The sequence below is a fragment of the Durio zibethinus genome, chromosome 9 (assembly GCF_047325235.1).
Source record: "Durio zibethinus cultivar Kanyao isolate XHJ-2024 chromosome 9, ASM4732523v1, whole genome shotgun sequence".
Taxonomy (NCBI): Eukaryota; Viridiplantae; Streptophyta; class Magnoliopsida; order Malvales; family Malvaceae; genus Durio; species Durio zibethinus.
Window position 1 is genome coordinate 1,414,139 of NC_143170.1, and position 24,052 is coordinate 1,438,190.

General features: G+C 33.6%; 3 protein-coding genes and 2 pseudogenes across 8 annotated transcripts; 2 read left to right on the forward strand and 3 right to left on the reverse strand.

The window, feature by feature from the left end:
- Nucleotides 1-2,396: 2,396 nt before the first annotated feature.
- LOC149516689 (pentatricopeptide repeat-containing protein At1g31920 pseudogene) lies at nt 2,397-2,971 on the forward strand (annotated as a pseudogene).
- Nucleotides 2,972-4,876: 1,905 nt separating this feature from the next.
- LOC111304407 (phosphomevalonate kinase, peroxisomal-like) lies at nt 4,877-10,062 on the reverse strand. Of its 2 annotated transcripts, XM_022900966.2 has the most exons (10): nt 9,829-10,062; nt 9,524-9,674; nt 9,085-9,182; nt 8,733-8,842; nt 8,585-8,637; nt 8,049-8,435; nt 7,267-7,371; nt 6,500-6,727; nt 5,755-5,877; nt 4,877-5,369 (listed from the first exon to the last, which is right to left on the reverse strand). In XM_022900966.2, exons 1-10 carry the CDS (start codon nt 9,834-9,836, stop codon nt 5,103-5,105), a joined length of 1,530 nt encoding a protein of 509 aa, XP_022756701.2. In that variant the 5' UTR covers nt 9,837-10,062; the 3' UTR covers nt 4,877-5,102. The 2 variants fall into 2 exon arrangements, with proteins under 2 accessions (XP_022756701.2, XP_022756694.2); XM_022900959.2 differs by lacking the exon at nt 9,829-10,062 and having other exon boundaries at nt 9,524-9,688.
- A 532-nt stretch (nt 10,063-10,594) lies between these two features.
- On the reverse strand, nt 10,595-13,407 carry LOC111304421 (uncharacterized). Of its 2 annotated transcripts, none has more exons than XM_022900988.2 (7): nt 13,288-13,407; nt 12,712-12,926; nt 11,962-12,044; nt 11,659-11,745; nt 11,340-11,488; nt 11,102-11,233; nt 10,595-10,984 (listed from the first exon to the last, which is right to left on the reverse strand). In XM_022900988.2, exons 2-7 carry the CDS (start codon nt 12,890-12,892, stop codon nt 10,795-10,797), a joined length of 822 nt encoding a protein of 273 aa, XP_022756723.2. In that variant the 5' UTR covers nt 12,893-12,926; nt 13,288-13,407; the 3' UTR covers nt 10,595-10,794. The 2 variants fall into 2 exon arrangements, with proteins under 2 accessions (XP_022756723.2, XP_022756730.2); XM_022900995.2 differs by having other exon boundaries at nt 12,712-12,895; nt 13,288-13,384.
- Nucleotides 13,408-13,893: 486 nt separating this feature from the next.
- LOC111314727 (protein IWS1 homolog 1-like) lies at nt 13,894-17,872 on the reverse strand (annotated as a pseudogene). Its single transcript, XR_016345370.1, has 11 exons — nt 17,864-17,872; nt 17,086-17,555; nt 16,221-16,342; nt 15,808-16,028; nt 15,591-15,720; nt 15,430-15,492; nt 15,261-15,334; nt 14,824-14,919; nt 14,646-14,705; nt 14,380-14,569; nt 13,894-14,123 (listed from the first exon to the last, which is right to left on the reverse strand). The product of XR_016345370.1 is annotated as a protein IWS1 homolog 1-like (transcript).
- A 1,230-nt stretch (nt 17,873-19,102) lies between these two features.
- On the forward strand, nt 19,103-24,026 carry LOC111304474 (bZIP transcription factor 16-like). Of its 3 annotated transcripts, none has more exons than XM_022901003.2 (13): nt 19,103-19,400; nt 19,882-19,997; nt 20,106-20,162; nt 20,247-20,324; nt 20,484-20,573; nt 20,662-20,721; nt 20,824-20,990; nt 21,108-21,162; nt 22,372-22,414; nt 22,508-22,797; nt 23,076-23,153; nt 23,255-23,380; nt 23,498-24,026. In XM_022901003.2, the coding sequence occupies exons 2-13, from the start codon at nt 19,926-19,928 to the stop codon at nt 23,600-23,602; spliced, it is 1,221 nt and encodes a 406-aa protein (XP_022756738.2). In that variant the 5' UTR covers nt 19,103-19,400; nt 19,882-19,925; the 3' UTR covers nt 23,603-24,026. The 3 variants fall into 3 exon arrangements, with proteins under 3 accessions (XP_022756738.2, XP_022756749.2, XP_089621389.1); XM_022901014.2 differs by having other exon boundaries at nt 20,250-20,324; XM_089765263.1 differs by lacking the exon at nt 19,882-19,997 and having other exon boundaries at nt 19,178-19,400.
- The last annotated feature ends 26 nt before the right edge of the window (nt 24,027-24,052 follow it).

A 24,052-nucleotide genomic window follows, 5' to 3' on the forward strand; every position in this document is an offset into this window, starting at 1 on the left:
AAGAGCTTACATTACACATCACCACTTGTAGAGAGAGAAAGAAAGATTCTGATGATATCGATGTGGTAAAAAATACAGACAGACAGACAGTGAGAAATGTCGGCCCCACTTTCTTTTTTCTTTTATTGAATAATTTTTGGTTTTTTCATAGAAGTACTGTTTAAATGATGCTGAATCTTAATTACGATGCAGTAAAAAGTAAAAGTATAATCGATTAAGTTTATATATATTAAATTTAAATTTAAAATTCGATTTAAATTTGGTTGAAATTTTTTTAATTTAAGTTAAAAATTAAATTATTTAAATTTATTTAATTAAATTTAATTAATATATAAAAATAAATTTAATTTTTATATTTGTTAAAAATTTAATTATTTATATTTATATTTAATTTAAGATATTTTGTTAATTAAAATATATTAAAATATAAAAATTTAAATAGATTTACAAGTGACTTTAATTAAGTATAAAAAAATTTAAATTTAATTCAATGATAAATTAAATTATTTAAATTTAAATTTAATTCAATAATAATTTAATTTAATTTAAATTTTATTTGAATTAAACTTAATAACTTATAAATATTAAACAAAATATTTTTTTGTAAAAAAAAATTTAGAGATAAATTATTCAATTTTTTAAATCAAGATAAAATGTATCGCATCTGATAACTTAAAACATGTAATTAAAAATCGTGTATTCGAAATGATTTTAATAAATAACTATTAATAAGATTCAAATTTAAAATTTTTTCGTTGAAAAAAATAATTTTAATCAATTAAATCAATAATTTATTAATATATATATATACACACGTATACATGATTTCCCTTTTGTTAAAAAAGAAATTAAACGTTAATGTCCAAGGGAAAATAACGCAGCGAGAGACATTAATTAATGTCAAACGGGGACCATATGAGTGAAAATAATAATAATAATAATTAAGTGGTCTGAGAGTCCCAACAAAAAAGACATTGAATGAAGTCCCGATAATCGAAGTTTTTTATGGTTCAGTTGTATTTATCATTGGTTTGGTCTTTGGGACCTTATTGTCATCATCTTTTTCTTTTATATCTCCTGACAACATGTCATTTCTTGACCTTGGTTTTGGTCACGAATTTCGCCCATTCCATATCATCAAGGACATTGTTCCTTTTTTTTTTTGTTTTAATGTTTTTGCATCGTTTTCTTGATTTAAAGTATTAGACGAAAAGCACCAAAGGCTTTAACAATTAACCTAAAACCATTACCTAAGTCAAACAATCTCATTCTTCATCCTAAAATGTAGATGCTTGAAACACTTTGTTCCCTATTTCTTATACAATAACTTCAGCATGAAATCATATATATTTATATGGTCCATTGTGGAGCCTGTGGTGGCCAATTCTGCATGCTTAAATCACGTTGGACAAAACTTATAGAAGAATTTGAAATATTTCGGGATGGCCCATGCGATTTTTGCTTTATAGCTAGGAATTTTTTTAGAAGATTTGTCTCTTTTTTAAGGTTAAGTATACATTTATCCCTTATACTATATTATTTTTATAATTTAGTACTTAAAAAAAATTACTTCCAATTTAAAAATTTTAAGTTTAAATCTCACTGATATACTAAAAAAAAAAAAAGGGAAGGACAGAGTTTTAAGTCCTTGCAATGCAGGGTGGTAATAAATTAATCATTTTCTGCTACCTACTATGAGCGGAAGAACATTAATGGAAGCAGAAGAATTCAGAAATCAGAATGTAAAAAAGGTCCCAAAAAAGGAGGGATGTGGCTCAGCTTATCTCTTGGTACCACCATTCTCTCCAGTCTGCTGCTATATGGTCAAGAGTCAAGACTCAGCAGCATCCAAAGTTCCAAACCAACCAATGCCTTCTCTTTAACAACATGCTTTCGTAGGACCCGTCATGTTTGACGTGAATCATTTATAATTCGATCATCGTTTTGAAGTTTAAGCCAGTAAGAAAATGATACAAGAAAGCTGGGTTTGGAAAGGGCTTGATGGGTTTCTGGTACATCAAGCTGGGTTACCATTGCCCAATACTAATATAGCCATCTATGTACGGGCTTTGAATACCAAACCCAATTATATCCCAGATTTTTGGGTTTTCCTGGTCCAAGATTAAGCAAGGCTAAAGTGTCACGGGCTCCGGTCTTGAGCCCGCCCAGGGCGTGACAAAAGTTCCTTCTAAAAATTTTTTTTTTTTTTATTTTGAAGATAATTTTTCCTTCTAATTTTAATGCTTGAATACTAAACCGAAATTCTAGATTCTCCCATACTGAAATTTCTCGTCATTTATTCAGGAGAAATATTATTGAGATCTTTAACTGGAGCTTTTGTTGAAATATAGTACAATCTTCAGTTCCCTTTACTGGGCTTCCAATGCTTTGATAGAATGAAATCTGAGCTTGGGATACAACCAACAGTTCAGCATTATGGTTGCACGGTAGACCTCATGGGAAAAGCTGGGTTGCTCTATTATCCAGAGCATACCTATCAAGCCCAATGATATGGTCTGGCGAAGCCTTCTTAGTGCTTGTAGAGTTCATTGTAACTTGGAAATAGGAGAGGTTGCAGATAAGAATCAATCCCAGTTTAACTCACAAAATCCCGGTGACTGTTATACAGTCAAATATGAATGCACGAGCGTAGAGGTGGCAGGAGGTGGCTAAAATCGGGGTGGAAATATCTAGAAAGGGTTTACACCAGGTGCCAAGATTTAGCTTGATTGAGGTGAGGAGAAGAATCCACAAGTTTGTTCCACAAGAAACCTTTCATCCTAAATGCGAAAGTGTCAACGAGAATTTTCACCAGATGGAATGGCAGTTGAAATTTGAAGGTTATGCCCCAGATACATCACAGGTATTGCTTGATGTAGATGAAGAAGAAAAGAGACAGAGATTGAAAGGTCATAGCCGGAAGTTTGCAATCGCATTTGCGCTCATACATGCATCTCAAGGTCTCCTATAATTAAAATTAAGAATAGTTAGAAATCTCCGTGTCAAAAGTAATTTATCTCATATTTAATAAATTTTTAATATTTTATAATTTAAAATTCAAATTAAGTATTTTTATAATTAATTGATTTTAAGTTAGATGTTTAATATAATATCTAAGCTAAAACTTTCATTTCATTGCCTTTTTCTAATTTATCATGAGAAATTTTTTTTTCATATTCTCTTACATGTGATGAGACATGTTAAAGTAAATTATCTCATATGTAATAAATTTTTAATATCTTATAGTCTTATATTCAGGTTATGCCATTTTACTTACTACTGATTAATTTTAAATTAGATGCTTCACATGTTATTAGAATCAAAATTTTCTTTATTGACATTTCCTAATTTGTGATTTTAAGTTGATGCTTAACATGATAAAATATGTGATTTTAAGTTGAATATTTTAATGGTAAGATTTTAAATTGGATGCTTAACATGATATCAAAGTTAATATTTGTTTTTTTTGCTTAATTTGTGATTTAAGTTAAATGCTTAAATGGTGAGATTTTAAGTTGAATGCTTAACATGATATCAGAATTAAAATTTGCTTTCATTGCCTTAACCTAATTTATCACATGTGATTTTAAGTTGAATATTTAACATAATATCAAGTCAAGATTTTCTGTTGCCTTAATCTAATTTGTCAAGTGTTTAGGATTTTTTTTTTGTTGTCTTTTCCTAATTTGTCATGTAAAAAACTTCTTTCATATTTATCTACACATGATGGAGGTCATTGTCTTTTTTTAATTTATGATTTTAAGTTTGATACTTAACATAGTATCAAAGTTAAGATTTTCTTTCATTGTTTTTTTTTTAAATTTGTCACGTGAAAGATTTTTTTTATATTTGTTTACACGTGAGGCCATTGTCTTTTTTTAATTTATGATTTTAAGTTTGATACTTAACATAGTATCAAAGTTAAGATTTTTTTTCATTATTTTTTTTTTTAATTTGTCACGTGAAAAGACTTCTTTTATATTTGTTTACACATAATGGAAGCTATTGTCTTTATCTAATTTATGATTTTAAGTTAGATATTTAACATGATATCAAAATTTTTCTTCTATTATCTTTTCTTAATTTGTCATATGAAAAGCTTATTCCCTTTTTGTCTATATTAATAACATGTTAAATTGATTTATTTTATATCTAATAAATTTTTAATTTTTTATAATTTTATATTCAAATTGAATCGTTAATTGATTTTAGATCTGATGTGATCGTATAATGACTGTCATTCGCATACAAAACTAATATCCATCATCTATTAACGTCAAATTACAGTAAGTGATTGTAAATCAATTCCACCATTTTAAAGAGAGAACTTGTTTTTGTAGGGATTACTGGTGAATTGACAATTGCCATTATCATGATTTTCTTCCCTCTGCCTTGGAATGCTATTTCATTCTACATTAAACTTATTCAAGGATAATTGTTGTACAAAAGGTTGAACATAAATTAAAAGTTGTTGTAATCAAATCTTTTCTTGCTGCAAATTGTATTTCTGAGAAAATGAAGGAAAAGAGAGAAAACACATGAAAGGTGCATGGAAGCCACAACTCACATGGTGGTAATTCCGAAACACAATCATGAATGTTGCGCTTGTAGCTACCGTTTATTGGATTTGGATGAAAGGTAATGGCAGGGCTTTTGTTCAAGGGGTGCTATTATTCAAAGAGTATGGAAAATAATGAAGGAGAATCTCCCGAGATTTGATATGCTGATAAATTTTTGTTTAGCATGCCCACAGAAGTAGTTAATCAGGTTATAGGTTATAGTGCCAATAACTGGCATCGAATGGGGAGTTCCCTGACGAAAGAACTAGATCTTCCATGTCAATAGTTGTTGAAGCAAAATAAGCAAGAGGTGAACCTTAACCAATTGTGTGAAGGGAATTCTTATTATATGGTACTCAAGGAACTTAAAAAGTGCAATAGTTGATTTTTCCAAGGGGGAGGCTTTGTCTTTTGATTTGAAATCCTTCCCCAACTAAATCAATCTCCAAAGCACAGTACAATTTCTGTAGGAAATCACACTTCCCACCAAATCTTAAAATGACATTCCTAACTCATCAAATGCAAAAAAAAAAGATATCAAGCTCAATTGAAGTGTACTGAAGAAACTGCAGATGTAATTTCCCGGCTTCGTGGATCACCACTTTCTAAAGAAACACCTTGAGGATCTTCCCTAACTAACAAGGCCAGAACATTGTGTGAACTCCATGCATTTATCACGTTGCTGCTAGAATCCCCCAATGTAACAGCAAAGATAGCATCAAATCCACCTGCTCCAGGAACCCCAGCCAACAAAACACCTTCCATATTCATAGTAGCATCCAAAAGTTGAGTCTGTGATTCAGGTTCTATCTGCAATTTTGAAAGTCAAAAAGATTTATAGGATGTAGAACTTGAGGGTAATATACTACGCCCAAATGAAAATACAACATTTTGGAACCCATCAAAGAAGTATATCCCTACTCGGCTGATAAAATTGTTAATTGGTCTTGTTGCATTTAGGATCTAGAAAGGTAAATCAATCAATTATGCTTAGTAAGTCAACAGTATTAACCTCTTAATAGAATCAGATGACAAAAAAGGAAAAAAATTAATTCTACCTCTTGCTATTTATTCTACATTTTTAGCAAACATGCAAATGCATAAAAATGGACATATTATGAAAATGTGAAAAAAAAAAAAAAGGAATAACGTAATGAAAAGAAACAAGCATCAAATCAAAGAGTTAATAACCTACCGGGATTCCGGCTGCCTCTCCCATCTGTCGCATGTGATTTCGGATCCCAAGCATAGCTTCCCTCACCTGTAGCAATACCTTAACAACTGCTTCTTTGATTGGCTCAGTAACTCCCTCCATCCACTGTCCACGCAATTGGTTTAGGAAACCACCTTAAAAATCAACGTTGGAAGGAAAGAGAGCAAAATCGAGAAGGTAGTAAAATGTTGAAACAAAAATTTAGTTACCCGCACAATAAAAACAAGTAAGCAATTCTTTTACAGCATGTACAGTAGATTCTTGCAGACCATTGTAGTCTTATCAACCTTGACTACAGCCTGACATGCTTGGAAGGAAAATATCACTACTTTGAAACTAAGATGACAAGATGGCCTAAATAGTTTATTTTAAAAAGTAAGCATCCCCTAAAGTCCATGAGAATAAAATTTCCAATTATGGAACATATTGTATCTTTCTTTGAATTTTGATATTTATTCACACAGTATATTTTACATCTTTCTGTAGTAACTCCACTTGGTCAATCTTTGAGGTCAGAAACTCGGAATTACCCATGGCTACCAAGGTTCCAAGGTTTATAATTACTAATTAGCAACCCTATATCAGGAAAGTGTCCTTAAAAGTTTCTGCAAGTATACTCACAATCCAGAAAGACAAAATTTCATTTTTTTTCTCAGTAAAAAAAACACTAGGAAATTATATTTTATTATTGATTTCTTGACTGGTGGGGAATAGTCTAAAAACATACCTTTGCTGGTTTGAGCCTGCTACAGCCACCAATGACACATTTGTAAGCATCCCAATGTTCTTTGGCTAATTTGCTTAACATGTTGAGTCGTGCCTCAAGTTCTGAATTAGCCTCAGCCAGCTTTCTCCATGTTTCTTGGGATTTTTCAGGATCAACCTTCTGCCATTTTTTAACGGCACCTACCATTGATGGTGTTGATGATCCACCAGTTCCAGGTTCTCCTAGTAACTGTAACAGCCAACAAACTTTGCGACTTAGACAATACTTGTTTTTTAGTAATTAAAAATGTTAACAATATATACAAGCCACCATTCATATTCTTCAAAAACAAGGAAGAGAATAGGTAAAATTAAATAATTTTATTTTCTAGATTTAGTTTCCAATAGTCCTGTTGCATATAACACGATATACATCCAGATGTACATGATTGTACCACTACATATTCACTTCAATAGCTATGCATATGTACACTAAGTACAAGAACCGTTGAGGGATTTTACCCTGACTTATTCTTTATAAATAAACATTTTTTGGCACCTAAAAGTAAATAAAAGCTAACTTTGAGATAGAATAAAGTCCTAAAATCTAAGGTAAGAAACTAATGAGTGACTTGATAAATTCTGTGCCTGTAAAGTGAATAGTATTGAGGAGTTAAGTTTCTGAGAATATTTAATTAATTAATTAAGCAGAAACACAGAGAACTAACCATATACGCTTACAAAAGCATTATAATTTAAGTGGTAAGTACTGAAGCTCATAATGCTTACAAGTGTCATTAATGGTGGCAAAGAGAATTTAGTCCTCTCATGGTCCCATTCTCCATTTAGAATGTTGCCCATGACTTCCTCTAATGGCATGTCTTTTACTGCAGCCTGCAAAATTACAAGAGCTCTTACGAAGAATCCCAATAAAGTAACTAAATTTTGAGTCTAATGTTTTGTCGATGTCTGAAAAAGATGTTTGTGGAAGTATTCTATTCAAAAATGGTATAACACCAAAAACAGGGCAACTGAAACTTGTTTGAGAATAAAGTAATCTAATGGCAAGAGGCCTGGACCAATTCTGAGTTATATAGACCTTAATGTATCCTATAAGTGGTCAAATTTTGAGAAGGTAGCAAATTACAAACTATTAGGAAAAGCTAAATACGGGGGAGAGATGTTTCCATGCATTCTTTTCCAAAGTCAATACTCGAGTTACTTATGTGTATTCATTCAAAATATAAAAATTTTCAAAAAGCGATATATTTTCCAAGAGAATTGAGAAAACAGCCTAGGTGGTGACCACAAGTAGCACTGCAATAGCATTAAATGTTTAACTCATAAACCTAGTACTTATCACACTCTATATTAATCTAGGGCTGTCCACCAAAAACATGGTTGCACAGATTTAAGTGTTATAAAAATTTTATATGCAATACAGCAGTCTGTTCGCCTGGAAGAGCTTTGCATTTGCTTTTCTGGTCAATGAGCTAAGTTTATGTACTGAGATCTTCCCAATTGCAAATTATTTCCTAACTCCAACCTAAGAGAGAGAGAGAGAGAGAGACCTGAGCAGCAGAAAGTACTTCTGGTGAAAAACGAACATAACGCTGACTCCCATAGACTGCAGAACTAACATCGAAGCCACTGCCAACTTTTCCTTGTGCAATACAATGGGCACTTTGAGCTATCATATGCACCACATCGAGACCCGTGGAATCCTTATTTTGTTGGTGAGAATCTTCAGACAAGGCGGAAAGGTTAACAACACCAAGGTAATGAAGTAAAGCTGCAACTACAGCAGTTGTCATTGCTGCAGATGAACCCAATCCAGTTTTCGCAACTTCAGGTTTATCATTTCCTCCATTTGATTCCTCAGCATTGAAAGTAATTGATGAAAAAGGAGGTAGAGCAGCCAATGCTTCTGGTGTCAACGGAAGTCCACATGCTTCGATCTGAAGATGAACAAATTGGCTGCTTATATTGCAGTACTTACATAACAAATGGGCATCAGTTACTAGAATTTACATGCCATAGTAAGTGCTCATCTCACAAAGATATATCTTATTTCTATAACAAAGTATTAACAGAAAAGGGAAAATACCTGATTCCGATATGAGTAAAAGTCATTGCAACCTAAGATTGTGATATCAAGACCTACATGACCAATTCAGTTCCAATGTTAGATCCCTGAAGTTACCGTTTCCATTAAAGAAGAGAAATAAATAAATAAATGTGGCATTAAACATTGCCTTGTAAGAGTAGTTTGTCTAATGCATCCTTCTTATTCTTGTCAAGTGTTGCACGTGCAGCTGCAACAGCATACTGAATTGCATTTTCTACAAATGGGTTCCTTGAGTCGCTGGATAAATATGGCAAAAATAGTGAAACAACTTAACAATCCATTGCTTCTTTAATAAATTGGCTTATATTTGGTATAATTGTTGGAATAAAAAAGAAATAAGGAATAATTAAGCTTCAGTGGACTAAATGAAGCTTTATCCAAAGTCATTTAAACTCATTAGTGCTAGATACGAATCCATAATAAAAGAGATGCAAGATATGTAAGAAAAAACACACTTCAATCATGTGATGAAACCTTGCCTTGAAGATGCACGCTGAAGTGTTAAATGTTTCAAAGAGAGTTTGTACGTGCTTTCTCTGGAAAGCTGAGGAGATGTTAGTTTGACATCAGTCCATGCCTGAAAGAAGATACAGATGACCAGAGTTTATTACTAAAATTGCTGATTATAGCGAGCCAGAAAACGAGTATAGCGCGCCTCTTGTTTTTGCATGGAGGAAAACTAAAGAATTTCAAGAGTTATAAAGTATGCCACTGCCACCCTAACAATCACTTGGAAATGGGATACCACATTAAGGAAAGGGATCATTATCATATACACCAGCAGTGAAGTTTTAAATACTCTAAAAGTGGCTTTGAATTTTGATACGTGTTCATTTAATTAAATGAATTAACTTTATAATTCAGTGTCAGATTTCCTGATAGGATCAAATGCAAACGTGAGAATCATTCATAGCTTACCCATGCCCAGCTTTCAGGCTTGACATCTTCATGAATTGGCTTCACAATAGCGTAAAAGCGTGCATTTGTACTCAGAACAATTCCAGCATTTGGCCTCTCCAAAATTAAGTACCCCCCAGTCATCAACACCTTCCCCGGAGCAGAAGCAACTCTGTAAATTACCATTAATTAATCAGAATTAACTAAGATTAAATCATAGGAACGATCTAAAGCAAGAATAACAACTGCCCTTTTCACAATTCTTGCTAATCTACAAGAAATTAAACCAAATCAATAAAATTTTGGTTCAATAAACTTAAACTTACACTTCCATTGTCGTCAAAGATTAGGACTTGGGAGTTGAAAACTGGGTATTTAAAATAATTAAAAAAAAAAAGAAGGAAATTTTAAAGGTTTGGAAAGGAGGATGAGATTTTTATGGAGAGGGATGGGAAGTGCCGGAAAGCGATGGGAAGCTTTACTCTGAGATTCGGTAACCCAGCAATCAGCAAAGACAACACGAAGTGCTAAACTGCTAACTACTAAACTCAGCAGTCATCACAGCACATTCAAACGTACGTTTGCTTTTGACGTTGAGAACTATGTCCAGTGGGACCCACTCGCCTACCCTACTCAATTATCTGTAGCCACCACCCCCCCCTCCCCAAAAAAAAATCAATTTTGGTAATTGAAAATTTAAAAATTTATTAGCACTGCCTGTCAATTTAAAATATTCCTCACAAAAATTTGAAGATATTTTATTAGTGCGGTAAAATAATTATTTTGACCAAAAATTCCGCCTAGCAAGTTAGACCAAAATGTTAGTACCATTCCTTAATTGGCCAGAAAAATGTTGATTGGTGGATCAAGTCAGACATTTTTCGTGTTTTTATTTTTTATTTTATTTTTAATGTTCAGACTCCATAGAATCAAGTCAAACTTCATGAACCATTTTTTTGACAAACAAATAAATTAAATTTATTGGAATAGTTTTCTTGAAAATTGATAATCCTACGGCTTCAAAGCTTTTGTAGTTTCATTCTTTGATTAATTTCAATCACCGATGAAACCCACATCAAAGAATTCTTAAAATTACAGAAGTGTTGATAATCATTTCATAATCACATTTCACATCTAATCCAAAACAATATTGTAAATCAGTTGGCAGCTACAAGTTTTTCCTCTCCTCTTTTCTCTTACAAATTCAGCGGTTTCCCTAGCCTCCTTTAACCACTAAGACCAGCTTTAAAGAGAGCTTTACAGAGAGACAAAAGCAGAATGAATGCTTTAGCCTATGGCTTTACATGTTCCCTGATAAACTGTCCTACTCGCTCTACTTCGCCTGTCAAACCAGAAGCTTCAGCAATAGTAACCTTGTTTCTACACTGAGAGAATGCAAATGCTTCTCCAGGTACCCCCAGAGTGAAGTCATTTGAAATATCGGCTGCCGAAATTGCACTTCTTGATGCCCGCAGTTTATCACTATAAAATGGTAAAACCAGACAAATCAAGTATATGCAAAAGATTACAATTTCTGTATAGGAAAAGATAATTAAGCGAACATAGAACATGTAGAGACAAAAGAACTTGTGGCCATACATTTCCTTTTCAATTTGCTTTCTGATGAACTCCTTGGTATGCGCTGTCACTTTATCAGATTTTTTGCAACAGATGAGAAGTGGAATTTTCTTCTTGACCACACTGGCCTTGGTCAAAATATCATACAGATACCTGTTTTACAGAAGCAATATTGTATCTCAAATCCTTCTTGGTAACCGAAAAGTGGAAGGAAGAGACCTGCAAGACTAGAGTGCGCGTTATCATAGCTTATTCTTACTCTACAACTAAACGGCTGTTTGGTAAGAACTCCAAAGAATCCACAACGAACACAATGCCAGCTGCTTGAGGCAAGAACTCATCCAGTTTGGGCTGCAGACGAGAATGCCCAGGAACATCAACAAGATGGACAAGCTTGATTTTGCCCTTCTGTCAAGAATAGATACAAAAAAAAAAAAGGAAGGTGTGGAGTCAGTTCAATTTTAGACAATGATCCAAAAGTCGCAATTGGTGACTACAGAATAAAATAAGAGGCTTAACATATAGTAGGAAACAGAAAGTGTAAACTAATCTCAGAAACCCAGGTTACGATGAATTACCTTATTACTTTCGGAATTTAGCATGAAAGTGCCCTCATTTGGTTCCATGGATGTAACAGTACCTTGATGTGAGGAACCATCACGAAGCTGGCATGGGAATCATGTCAAGAAAGTTATGACGACATTACATCACTATGCATTTCAATTATGCTAAAAGCCCATATGCATCTCGTATTATATTGCACATTTGTCAACCGTAACAGGACAACTTAGCTTAATTCAGTATAACATGCAACACTAGAGTTTAATATTTCAGATTTGAAGACTTTCAAAAGGAACAAAAAAGACAATGGCACTGCATACCTGATAGAAAAGAACAGTTTTTCCACTCCCACTAAGGCCAGTGATTAGAATGGTATTTGATTTTGTGCGTTTGAACAAGCGGACTGCAAGATAAAGAGTGAGAAAAAGATAAGTAAATATGACTCAAAGTTCACACTCCAATAAGGAAACCAAATATATCCAGAATATTGCTTCAAAACAAAATATCATAGAACGCAAAATCATTAAATATCCCTCAAAGCCATTGCAACCTAATAGGTTTACACTAAAATCTTTCTCAACTGGAATTCATAAAATTAAAATACATGGTAAGGCACTTCAAGATGACATCTTGTAGCTTTATATTCAGTCTAAATATGTTTTAACTAAGATGATAATCTAAATGCTTATGCTTTGAGAAATTGACCAAATCTAACAAGCATTTGTTTAGTTAAATCAATTATTGACTTCTAATAATTTCACAACAACAACACACTAAGCCTTATATCCCATATTCTGGGGTTGGCTATATGAAAAACCAAATAAGAAAATAAAATTAGGTTGTAATTTGAATACTCTTGAGCCACTCATGTCTATCAACAACCACCTTTTCATCTAATTCCTTAACCATCATATCGTTTTTTATAACTAAAAAATAAAAAGAATACATTTTTCAATAAAAATGTTTTTAATTACTGATTCTATCATAAAAGAATGACATTTCAAATTCTTAAATGCATAAACCAAGATTTTTATTCCATGATTAATATTTATAATGTAATGCAGACTTACAGGACAAAAGCAGTAGGGTAGATATAAGCAAGACAGCAATAGCAGCATAGAGTTGAATTGGGGGTATTTGATTCAAATACTCAATTGGTTGATGCAACCACTGCTCCAATTGATTCTTCCACGGCTCCAATTGAATCTTCAACTGCTCTAATAGATCCTTCCACCGTTCCATCCCTTCCATTGCCTGAATTTCAAGTTATGTGGGATATCAAAACCTAGAAAACGCAAAACCCAGATTCAAAAATCAATTCTTTTTTGAATCCTGAATTAAGAGCTTCGAAAAAAACAAGGAACTTTGTTCTGTTCAAGGGTCCACCCTGGCACATTTTCTTTTCTTCTGGTAAAAGCTAAGATTTTGAAAGCAATGCAGATTCAAAGTCTAACATTAAAAAGTTTGAATTTTTTGTGTTCTTTTCTCTTGCATTCCACTAGAAATTGAAAGCAACAGAAAAAGTAAAATAAGAATTAGCCAAATTATGATCCAAAACAAATTTTAAAGAGGTGACAAAAAGAACCCAGATCTCAAATGAGCAAATTTTTGTTTAAGAATATAGAAAACTCCCAACTTTGACTTACCTTAACGCATATCTCTTGTCACACAGAAACAAGATGTTTTTTCTTTCTGCTATTAGAATAGGTGGAGGATGAGAGAAGAATTATGAAGAAAAGAAAAGGCAATTTGAGTACCAAATCTGACGGTTCAGAATGAAACTATCAAATCTAACGGTCAAAATGACTGAGCTAAAAAACGTGTTAAATTTTTTTTTTGGCCAAAGTGTTGAAAACGACCAATTGCAGGCATTAAAGAATTCCGAGCTCGAAGCAGAAAACATTCTCTGTTCGATCAGGTATAGTTTTCTTCATTTTATTTCATGTTCGACCTCAAGGCATCTTGCCAATGGATCGATGATTGATTAGTTTTTATTGATAGACAATTACAAATTCATGTATAGATTGTTGACATTTGAATTTGAGCTGCATAAAACGATTATTTTACAAGAAAATTATTTGATGAAAGATATTATAGTTAAATCTCTATTAAATAATAAAACTCTAGAACATTGTATAAAAAAATTTATACAAGATCATTATTTTTCTTGCGTGCCTTCTCGATCATGATTGAATTGATTTTTCTTTTTGGTAAAAGAAATGACTGCATCAAGACACTTAAAAGTAGCTCTCTTCAACGCAACAGAAAGAAAGCTTATATAGGCCTTTGCGGCCAAATGTCTCCGATAGCAGCAAATTAAATATGATTGGGCTCACATAGTTGCATCCTTCTTTCATGGCAATTTGGATGGGTGGGGTATCGTTACAGGTACTTAAGCATACCATGACCCTCAAACGCTAAGTTTAGTAGCCTGCAACTGCTTCTTTTTGGGTGCTTTCAACTGCTGCAATTTCTTATTCATCTGCCATAAAAATTTTAACATTCAATTTCAGAAAATATGGAGAAGAGAAAGTAGAGCATTTGGAATGCTTGTTGCCAGATGATTCCATGTCGCCATGAAGTCAAATTAAGGGAGGCACTAAGAGTGGTACAATGTTAAGGTTATCACAGCTAAAGGAACAATATAGATAGACATCCCCTTTTGTTTCATTAACCAATTAACCTTTTCCAAACAATAAAACCAACAGTAATTTAATGTTAGGGAGAGAAAAAGATACCTTTAGACGATGCTGATCTTGAACAACTTGCATTGCAAGAGCTCTAATTTCATCTGGATCAATCTTAGACTTGGGACGCACAACAAAATCCATTGGTGTTGCTTCTGGCCTTGAAGCATGCAGCCTTGAAGAAGATTCTAACCTTGAAGCATTTTGACCCGACGATGATCGACTAGACTTGTCGCCCCTGTAATTTATAACCAACAGTTGGGGTCAAGAGCATCAGAATAATGATGTAAACCAAGCCTTAGGTTACATCTTATCGGGAAATATCCAAATCAAAATCACCATCTCTAGATTCCATTGATGCAGCTCTATCTGCAGGCCTACAAAAGAATGTAAAAAAATTAATAAGAAAAGCAATATGTAAACATATGCACGAATAACAAAATTTGTTAGCAAACAAGATGGTATCTTTTGCATAAAACTGATTAAAAAAGAAACCTTTTCACAGATGGCCTTTGCAAGGGAACCCTATCATCATCAATATTTCTCATGTCCTCAAACCTTGTGCTCTTATTAAAGATTGGTCTACTCCACGTTATGTTCAAAATTATACAAATGAGTTAATAGAACTGGACAGAAAAGAATCCCAACGACATATCATATACGTAAAAAAAAACCTGCCAAGACATCCAAAGAATGGAAAACTTGACAAACAAAATGTTGATGAAAACAAAGCTGAAGTTTTTACTGAAATAAAAAGCACTAAAAAGTCAGCAATCAGAAGTATACTCCTATAGGCAACATACTAATGCATAAAAATGTAAAACATAAACCCCATAAGGCATCACTATTCGATATAGATCCAAAGAAGATAAGAAAGCAAGAGGGTAAAATCCCAGCATGTAAACTGGAGCTTAAACCAGAACATTACCCATTTATCAAACAAATCCTTGGCAAGTTTTCTGCTTGAAGTGGTTTCCTCGTCAGATTTTGATTAAAACATAATGACCTGACCATAAAATTTGAGGAAGAAATAAAAAAAAAAAATCCAAGATGCTTCGAATACAAAGCTGAATGTGATTGTAGCTGTAAGGAAGTTCTAACCTTTCCAAGACCACTTCTCTTTAGCTGCTCCCTTCTGTCATGCTGCTCTAGATCAATCGGAAACTGCATGAAAAAGCAACATTTCAGTTTTTCATGTAAGGGAACATAGGGGCACTGACAATTATTACGAAGGCCAAAATAGAAAGAAGGCCATTTTATATATCAGTCAAAATCTTCAATGTAGCTGCAAGGATATTTATATTTGGTAAGCTTCCATCTGGAAGGGGTTCAAGCCAATTTTTCAACAAGGTTAAAACTCCATGATCTAAGAATTCTGGTTGAAGCTGCTTCCTGCACAAAGAGTAATTTCAAAGAAGATGCGAATGATCATTTCTAGATAAATACATGCAAGGCATTTTAACTTGGCAAGAAGCTTACTTTAAGAGAACCTCAGTAAGAAGTGGCAACTTCTTGAGTTTATTAATCACAGGCTTCCCTTGTCTATTAAGCTCTGCATCTTCTTCAGCAGTTACCTCAAGCTCAGCCATGACACTCTCAACTAGCAATGCAATTTCTGCAGGACTTTTTTCATTCTTCTTCCTTTTTTTACCCATCTTAAATAACTCCTTAATCTCCGGATCTTCATCATCTTCCTCTGCCTAAAAGATCATAAACGTGAACCAAAAATAACTATAAAAAAAAAACCCCTTCATATCACATTTTAAGCAACCAATGAATATGTATCTGTAAGTACATAAATCTATAAATATCATAGCAAACCGAGTTTCCTAAAACTCTTTATTAAAATGAAGACAAACATACATTAAAGCCACAAAAAGATGATTGACAACATAAGGGGCATCACCAGGCGACCTTGCTTCATTGTCACTCCCATATCTGTCTGCAGGGTCAACACCGGTATCATCTATGAAGTCATCATCATCCATAGTCCTAACACCCTCTTGATCATTCTATTCCAGTGCAAAGAGAGATAGCCAAATACAAGACTTGGATAGCCTTTGACCTTTTTTATTAAATTCCAAGAAATTCGATTACATAAACAAACTTGTCTTAATAAGCCGCTTCATACATAATCGAATAGAAATGAGTTAAACAAATTAAAATAGCTTTGTAACTTATCCATTGAAAGAACAATAAAAAGCTATTTTATACTAGTAGCAATATTTCAAAAGTGATTCTTAAACTTGTGAACATATTATGGTTAAAATAGAAGATCCTAATGTCATTTAAGAATAATAATCTGTCAAATGAAAGAATTAAAAACCATTTACAGTTTTGCTTTCCAACAACAATAAAGACAAGGTTCAATTCTCAATTTTAATTTGTCAAAATACACAAACTAATCTTAGGTATTTCTACAGAAAACTATTAATAATCACAAAATTGTCCTCTCATAAAATAAACAAAATAGAAAAGTAGCAACCAAACATGTTTTCTCCTCTTCTGCTTTACACTATAACCAAGTTTTGCCTTAAATTAATGCAAACCAACATAAATTTTACAAATTCCAAAATTTCATTAAACAATTTAGTAAGTTAGCTTCAATCAGTAAACAACAACAACATAGTTTATCATTTTTATGCAACTGAAACTAGTAAATCCATAAAATGAAAACCCAATTCACAGAAACCCCAAATTCCATCAAACAACCATCAATAATTCAATTACCAAAAGAAAGAAATAAAGAAAATTCCTTAGGATTAAACCACTCCCACATCTCATTCACTTCCTCTGACTTCCCCAACTTTTTAACAGTTCCTTTCTCACCATCACCCCAATAATTTTTCTCCTTTTGCCTCTTCTCCTTCTTCTTCCTCTTCTTCGCATCTGACTCCGACCCTTCCCTCCCAAAATGGGCCTCCTCATCTTCATCTAACAACTTAGGGGAACCCATGCTCTCTTTTCCCATAAAGCCTCCTTTCTTAACCAGCCTTTTTCTCAGCTTCCCAACCTTATCGGTATCGTAAACCAGCGTCTGCGATCGCTCTCGTTGGCTCCAATCTTCCATGTCATCCTAACGTCATCGAGAAGGTCTTGCCACGGCTCCAGCGAACCGGGGTCCGATTGCATGTCTTCATAGCCATAATCGGCTCTCCTTCCTCATCGCGATAACTATAAGAGTCCCAAAAGAAATAATCACCGTAACGAAACCCTACTTTTTTTTTCTAAAAAACTTTCGATCGAAAACTAAACCCTAAATTCAGGACAAATGAGAGAAAAGCTTGCGAGTCCATAGCAATGGCGATCAATCACTGGCACAGATTTTTTATTTTCTGCCTTTTTTTATCTTTTTATTTTTTGTTTAGAGGATGAACAAAGAAACAGAACGAAGCTAAAAGCTGAGCGGGGGATGAATCGTTTTAACGTTTCACCCGCCAAGTAGGTCCACTCGGGGATCCGACCCAAATGGGACGGGTTCTTTAAGTACCTCTTTTCACTTTTTGTCCAACCCGCTCCGACCCGAAAAATTCACGAGTACCATTTTACCCAACATAATTCAAATTCAACATCTCAATTTTCATCGGCTTAATAGTCATTTTATTAAATCTTTTGTACTTCAAACTAATAATCTTTGGTACCTCAAAATTTTCTTAACCCAATCAATTGGTGAAAATTTTGTATTAGCATATGATTTTTTTTTAATATTGTATTAGCTCATGATTGAGCCTTGATGAAAGTGATATTTCTCATACACAATGGTGGTGACTAATTATAGGATTCAACAAGGTTATCATTGGAAGTGTTGCCCATGATTTATAGGATTCCTATGGTTGCTTCTCATATTTTATTCAACTTACATATGTTTGAGAAGTTGAAGAGGTAATGAATTGGAATTTGAACTTAAATCATGGAAAACAATTTATACTTGTAATTAAAATAATGATGTTTATATGATGCATTACCTTAATTAAAAGGTATTTTAGTTAGTGATAGATTTTAATATTTGATTTTTAAAAGATCAATTAAAATTATATGTTTTTTATTTATTATGTTATTCGAATCTAAAAATAACTATTTAATATGAATACATATTCAATATAAATTTGCTCATACTTTAAAGGTTTTTCATATACTTGAATCATTGGATTTCATACTTATATTTATTGTATATGTGTTGAATACGAATATTTTAAAAAATGAAAAATATGAATAATTAACATAATTTATTTGAGATTTATCAAATAAAAATTTAAAAAATAATCACATAAATATGAAAAAACGAGTTTAATATGTGAAGAAGAAAAATAAAACATTTTTAGAAATTGATTGCAGATTTGGAATCTTATTAAGAAAATTAAAAATTTATTTTTTTTAAGTTTATATAAATGTGATTTAATATTTATGATAAGTGTGTTGTAAATAATGATTGTGCATACAATAAATTTATAAATAATAATAATGTAATTTTAATGTTTCTTAAATTATAATATATAAAATTAAAAAATAATAAATTTAAAGTAAGAAATAATTTAATTAATTTAAATATATGTAAAATAATTATAGTAGTATATAATATACATGAAAGGGTTTTCAAGATTTTTGCAATGACGGTCCGTCATTGACTTTAGTACTAATATTCCCTATTAGAATAATTCAGATTTCAACCACATCAAAGTAGTGACTAGAGAAACCGGTAACTGGTTGAAGGCCAAAATGGAGATTTCGCCAGGTCTCGAAGAATAGAAAGGAGAATTCGACTATCGTACAACGTGTCACAGAAACTACTCCGTGCACTCCCCACTTGCCGCACCGTCCTCCCCCAAATTAACAAGCCCTAAATCAAACACCTGATCTTTTACGTTTTCCTACCCGGAAAAGAAAAAGGAAAAAAAAAATCCTGGGCAAATGAGGATTTTGTTGTTTTCCAATCGTGCCCTTCTCAGTTCCCCAGATTGACATCTGTGCACTTCTCCCTCACCCATAAAAAATACTCACTCAATTTCAAGCTCCAAAACTCCCAAAATTTTGCTTCTAATCAGTGGATCAGACTTGGGTATCGTTTCAATTTGGTTAGTTTTTCGAGCTGTAATTCAGAATTAAATTTTTTTATTGTTTCTTGATTTTGTAAATTAGTCAAACAATGTCATTTGCATGCCTTCAAATTTATTAAGTATTTTTGTTTTTTTAATTATTTGTTTATGTTTTCCTTTCTTTAGATGTTTGTTACCTCTTTCTCTTTAATGTTATTTGTTTGGTTACTGGGAAAATATAGAAAAAAAAGGACAGTGGAATTTTGATGTTTTAACTCCTTTTTTAGATTTTCAATTGTTTGTGACGTGAATGGGTAATTTTTTTGATTGGGGCTAATGCAACCAGTATATGGATTTTAAGGGATTTTTTTTCAATTCTAAGCTATGGTTTGTTATGTGTTGATTTTTCTTTTATTTTCTGCTGAAAAAACGTATAAGGTTAGATAAATTGGATTGTTTTGAAAGTTTATAGTGAGGAAAAAGTGCATATTGTTTATGGAAGTATGATTCATCATTGTAGGATGGTTTGAGGGGCTATTAGAAGTTGATTGTGGCTATAGAATAATGGGCAGCAGTGAGATGGATAAAACTGCAAAAGAAAAGGAGCCAAAGACACCGCCTACTGCTACTACGCAGGTCTACTTTGGTGTTATTGTTTGAAATTTTTGCAGTTTATGATGTTTTTAAAGTTGTTCTTACAAGGGTTTTTGTCCTGATCCGTTTAATACTCTTTTTGTTGCTCAGGAGCAGTCTTCCACCAGTAACTCGGGTAATGTAAATGCGGACTGGTCAGGATTTCAGGTTTGGTAGATAAATATTTTTAGTTTCTATACTTTGTATTCAGGTTTCATGTGGAATTTGAATTATTACATTTATGTTTGTTAGCAGGCATATTCTCCCATTCCTCCACATGGGTTCTTGGCGTCAAGTCCCCAAGCTCCCCCATATATGTGGGGGGTTCAGGTATATATGGTTTTGTGTTGGTATTGTGGGATGGTGCATTATTATGATTGTTATAAACTTTTTGTATTTGATTTGTTAGAGTTTTAAAATTTGGTGGCATGATTACTATTAAGGTTTAATGATTCAGTAAAGCTTTAGTGCATTCTATCTTTGTTGCAGCATATTATGCCTCCGTATGGTACCCCACCACATCCTTATGTTGCAATGTATCCTCATGGTGGAATATATGCGCATCCATCCATTCCTCCAGTATGTTCTTTTCCTCCATTCTTAGTTTTTGTTTCTATATAACTTTATATTTGGAGCCATCTTTGTGACATGATCTAATCTTGGATAGGGATCTTATCCTTTTAGTCCTTTTGCTATGCCTTCCCCAAATGGCATTGTCGAGGCTTCTGTAAGCATTTTATCTTACTTTATCTTATTGTTTGTTTTTTGAAGGACTTGGTTTTTTTTATGTCCATGCTTCTGAAGGACTGACTTTTGAGATTTCCTGTAGGGAAATACTCCTGGAAGCATGGAAGATAGTAAGCCTTCTGACGTGAAGGAAAAATTGCCAATTAAAAGATCAAAAGGGAGTTTAGGCAGTTTGAACATGATTACTGGAAAGAACAATAATCTTGGTAAAACATCAGGAGCTTCTGCTAATGGAGTTTATTCTAAAAGGTATGACAGAAAAGAAATTATCTTTGCAGTTATTGTATAGTTTATTTGCTTGTGGTTGCAACCAAAACGATATTTCTAGGTAATTTTGCTGACAGTGGAATAATTGTGTTTGTGCAGTGCTGAGAGTGGAAGTGAAGGTACAAGTGAAGGCAGTGATGCAAACTCCCAGAATGTGAGTGCAATGCCTCTTGCCTTTTCCTCTTATTGGTTTATTATTTTGAATTTGCTTTTGTATTGCATCTATCTTGGAGGGTGTGAATACCCTGCAAATATGGCTGATTGTAGGACAGTACTTGCAGTTTCATGAAAATTATGCTCCATTTTAACTATTATTTTGCTCTACAATCTGGATATGAATAGTTAGGGTTTTGAAGTGGCCACAACATTGATGTTTCATTTTACCATACTAGGCTTGAATCACTCTTTTATTTATTATAAATATCATCTGGCTTAAATGTATTGATTGCCTGGAAAAAGCTATAATCTTCTAAAGAAGTTGTTTGGCTGAAAATATTTCCTGTATTTTATATTGTGTTTGTACTTACCCAGCAAGTGAGCATTTTCCATGGACCTATGGTAAAAAAAAAAAAACTTTCTCAGAGATATTACTGGTGTGGTCTTGGGACTAGGGTTTCTAAAACCTAAAGGTAAGGGGTTTGCTCAGTTGCATGTTTTATTTTTTGCCACACGTTATTATATTGTTTCAATATCATCTATTTAATTCTGGGGCCACCTAACTCTGTATTTCATGATGTTTCTGATTAATAAATTTTGTGATTTAGCTCTAAGTACTAGAAGATATGCCAATGGAGCCACATAGGCACAATCCTTTTCTTTGTATTTCTGCCTCTGTGTTGTTCATAGTGACCTGACGGCTTCTTCAGGATGATGTGGATTATGGGTTGAGACACTAGTGTTCTTTCTTTCTCCATCTCTTGCTCACTCTCTCACTGAAAGGCACAATCCTCTTGTAGCTTCTCAATTATGTTGTTGGAGTTCTCTTGCCAACTGATCAGATTATTTTTCTATTTTCCCATCACATGGGAAACAAAGCTTATTGCCAACTGATCAAATTATTTTTCTATTTTCCCGTGACATGGGAAACAAAGCGTAATGGGCCTTCTGTCTGTCATAGGAAAAAAAAGATTTTGGGAGTGCGGTTTTTGAAGGAATCCTAAAGCTGTATTCTACTAATCATCTCTATTACAATTCTCCATGTGTTGCAGCTTCTCTTGAAACTCTTCCAAGAATGACAAAACTATTATGCTTCATTTTTATTCAAGTTCAGGCATTCACATATAATCCCCCCCCCCCCCCTCCCTGCATATTTTTTTCTGGTCAAGATTATGCTGTAAAATCTTATTCTCTTCCCTCTTTTTAGGATTCACAATTGAAGTCTGGAGGAAGGCAAGATTCTGGAGAAGGTTAGAAGTGATAATGTCATAACATAATCTTTTTTGTTATGTAATTACCTTCTGTGTTTGTTCTTAGGAATGTCTATAATGTCTGTGTTACAGGTGAAGCATCTCAGAATGGAAGTACAGCACATGGTCCTCAGAATGGAGGCCCAAATGCACCTCATGCAATGGTGAATGCGGCAATTCCCATTGTACCTATGTCTACTGCTGGGGCTGCTACAGCTGTTCCAGGTCCCACGACAAACTTACATATTGGGATGGACTACTGGGGTACTCCAGCTTCATCCACTATCCCTGCAATTCGTGGCCAGGTTCCTTCAACTCCAGTTGCAGGAGGAATGGTAACTCCTGCATCAAGGGACAGTGTTCAGCCACAGCTTTGGTTGCAGGTTCTCTCTCTCTCTCTCTCTGTAGAAAATATTAAAATTCAGGATCTCCTTAAAGACAATACCTTTGCTTTTGGCTGTAGTGTTATACCTTTGTCAGTGAAATGTTAAATTTGAAACTAAATAGACTTGATTTTTTATCAAGATTTTTCTCCTCCAATCAACTATCACATACTTAATACTTTCCTTATTGATTTTGTAAGAACGCTTTTTTTTTTTTTTGTTGCAATTTTTTGTTAGTTTGTATGTAACTTACACTATTTCTGGTTGTATGGATTAAGGATGAAAGGGAACTTAAACGCCAGAGAAGGAAGCAATCAAACAGAGAGTCTGCTCGCAGATCCAGGCTGCGTAAACAGGTAATTAAGTATCCTTCAGAAATTGCATATCTTGCTAATGTTATCTTCCATTAAAAGGCCACATATGAATTGATTGTGCTAATGCTCTTTACTGAATCCAGGCGGAATGTGATGGGCTGGCCCAGCGTGCTGAAGCCTTAAAAGAAGAGAATGCCAATCTTAAATCAGAAGTGAGTCGTATCAAGAGCGAGTATGAGCAGCTTCTTGCAGAGAATACCTCTCTCAAGGTCATCTTCTGCTCTTGGTTTGTTTTGCAAAATATTAAACTCTTTGAACTGCAGTCTGCCTCATCTGCACACCTGTTTGCATAGAATTGCTTCCTAATATTGGTTACATAATTGCAGGAGAGGCTAGGGGAAATTCCTGGACATGAGGATCAGAAGTCTGGTAGGAATGACCAACATACAAATAATGATGAACAAACAGAGCCTGTGCAGGGTAGTCACTAGGATTCATACACCCTGCTTCATGCATCTTTCCAGGAACACAACCTAACCAAATTAGCTACAGAAAGTTTTTATTCTGCATAGCATGTTTAAATTTTATCAAAGCTGACCTTGATAGTTTTTAGGTTCCCTTTATCCCCTATAATTGATCACCCGTGATTTGGCTATCTTTACAATCAAAGCCATGGGATGATGATATGTAGACTGATATTATGCTATACCTTTCTCTGTTGATTGAAAGAGGGGTAGCGTGCACAGTTTAACTTTTCAAGCTTGTTTATGTTAAATATGATTGATGAAATGTGTAATTGAGAGAAGCAAATGAACTCCGATTTATTTTAATGGTTGGATGCTGGCAGTTCTATCGTTGTACGACATTTTCCCCCTCAAGTGGGCCCTTTCTTTAATGGTAAAGTGTTTTACTGATGAGCAATGCTTTTTTTTTTTTTGGGT

Coding starts and splice junctions, on each gene's coding strand:
- LOC111304407 (XM_022900959.2), bottom strand. CDS start 9,688: ATGGTAATTTACAGAGTTGCTTCTGCTCCGGGGAAGGTGTTGATGACT. Junction 6,728..7,266: donor TGCCACCATTAATGACACTT/GTAAGCATTATG, acceptor TGGCTGTTACAG/TTACTAGGAGAACCTGGAAC. Junction 5,370..5,754: donor GAGAGGCAGCCGGAATCCCG/GTAGGTTATTAA, acceptor TCAAAATTGCAG/ATAGAACCTGAATCACAGAC.
- LOC111304421 (XM_022900988.2), bottom strand. CDS start 12,892: ATGGAAGGGATGGAACGGTGGAAGGATCTATTAGAGCAGTTGAAGATT. Junction 11,234..11,339: donor AACAGCCGTTTAGTTGTAGA/GTAAGAATAAGC, acceptor TCTGTAAAACAG/GTATCTGTATGATATTTTGA. Junction 10,985..11,101: donor AAGCAAATTGAAAAGGAAAT/GTATGGCCACAA, acceptor ACCATTTTATAG/TGATAAACTGCGGGCATCAA.
- LOC111304474 (XM_022901003.2), top strand. CDS start 19,926: ATGGGCAGCAGTGAGATGGATAAAACTGCAAAAGAAAAGGAGCCAAAG. Junction 19,998..20,105: donor CGCCTACTGCTACTACGCAG/GTCTACTTTGGT, acceptor TTTGTTGCTCAG/GAGCAGTCTTCCACCAGTAA. Junction 20,574..20,661: donor CGCATCCATCCATTCCTCCA/GTATGTTCTTTT, acceptor AATCTTGGATAG/GGATCTTATCCTTTTAGTCC.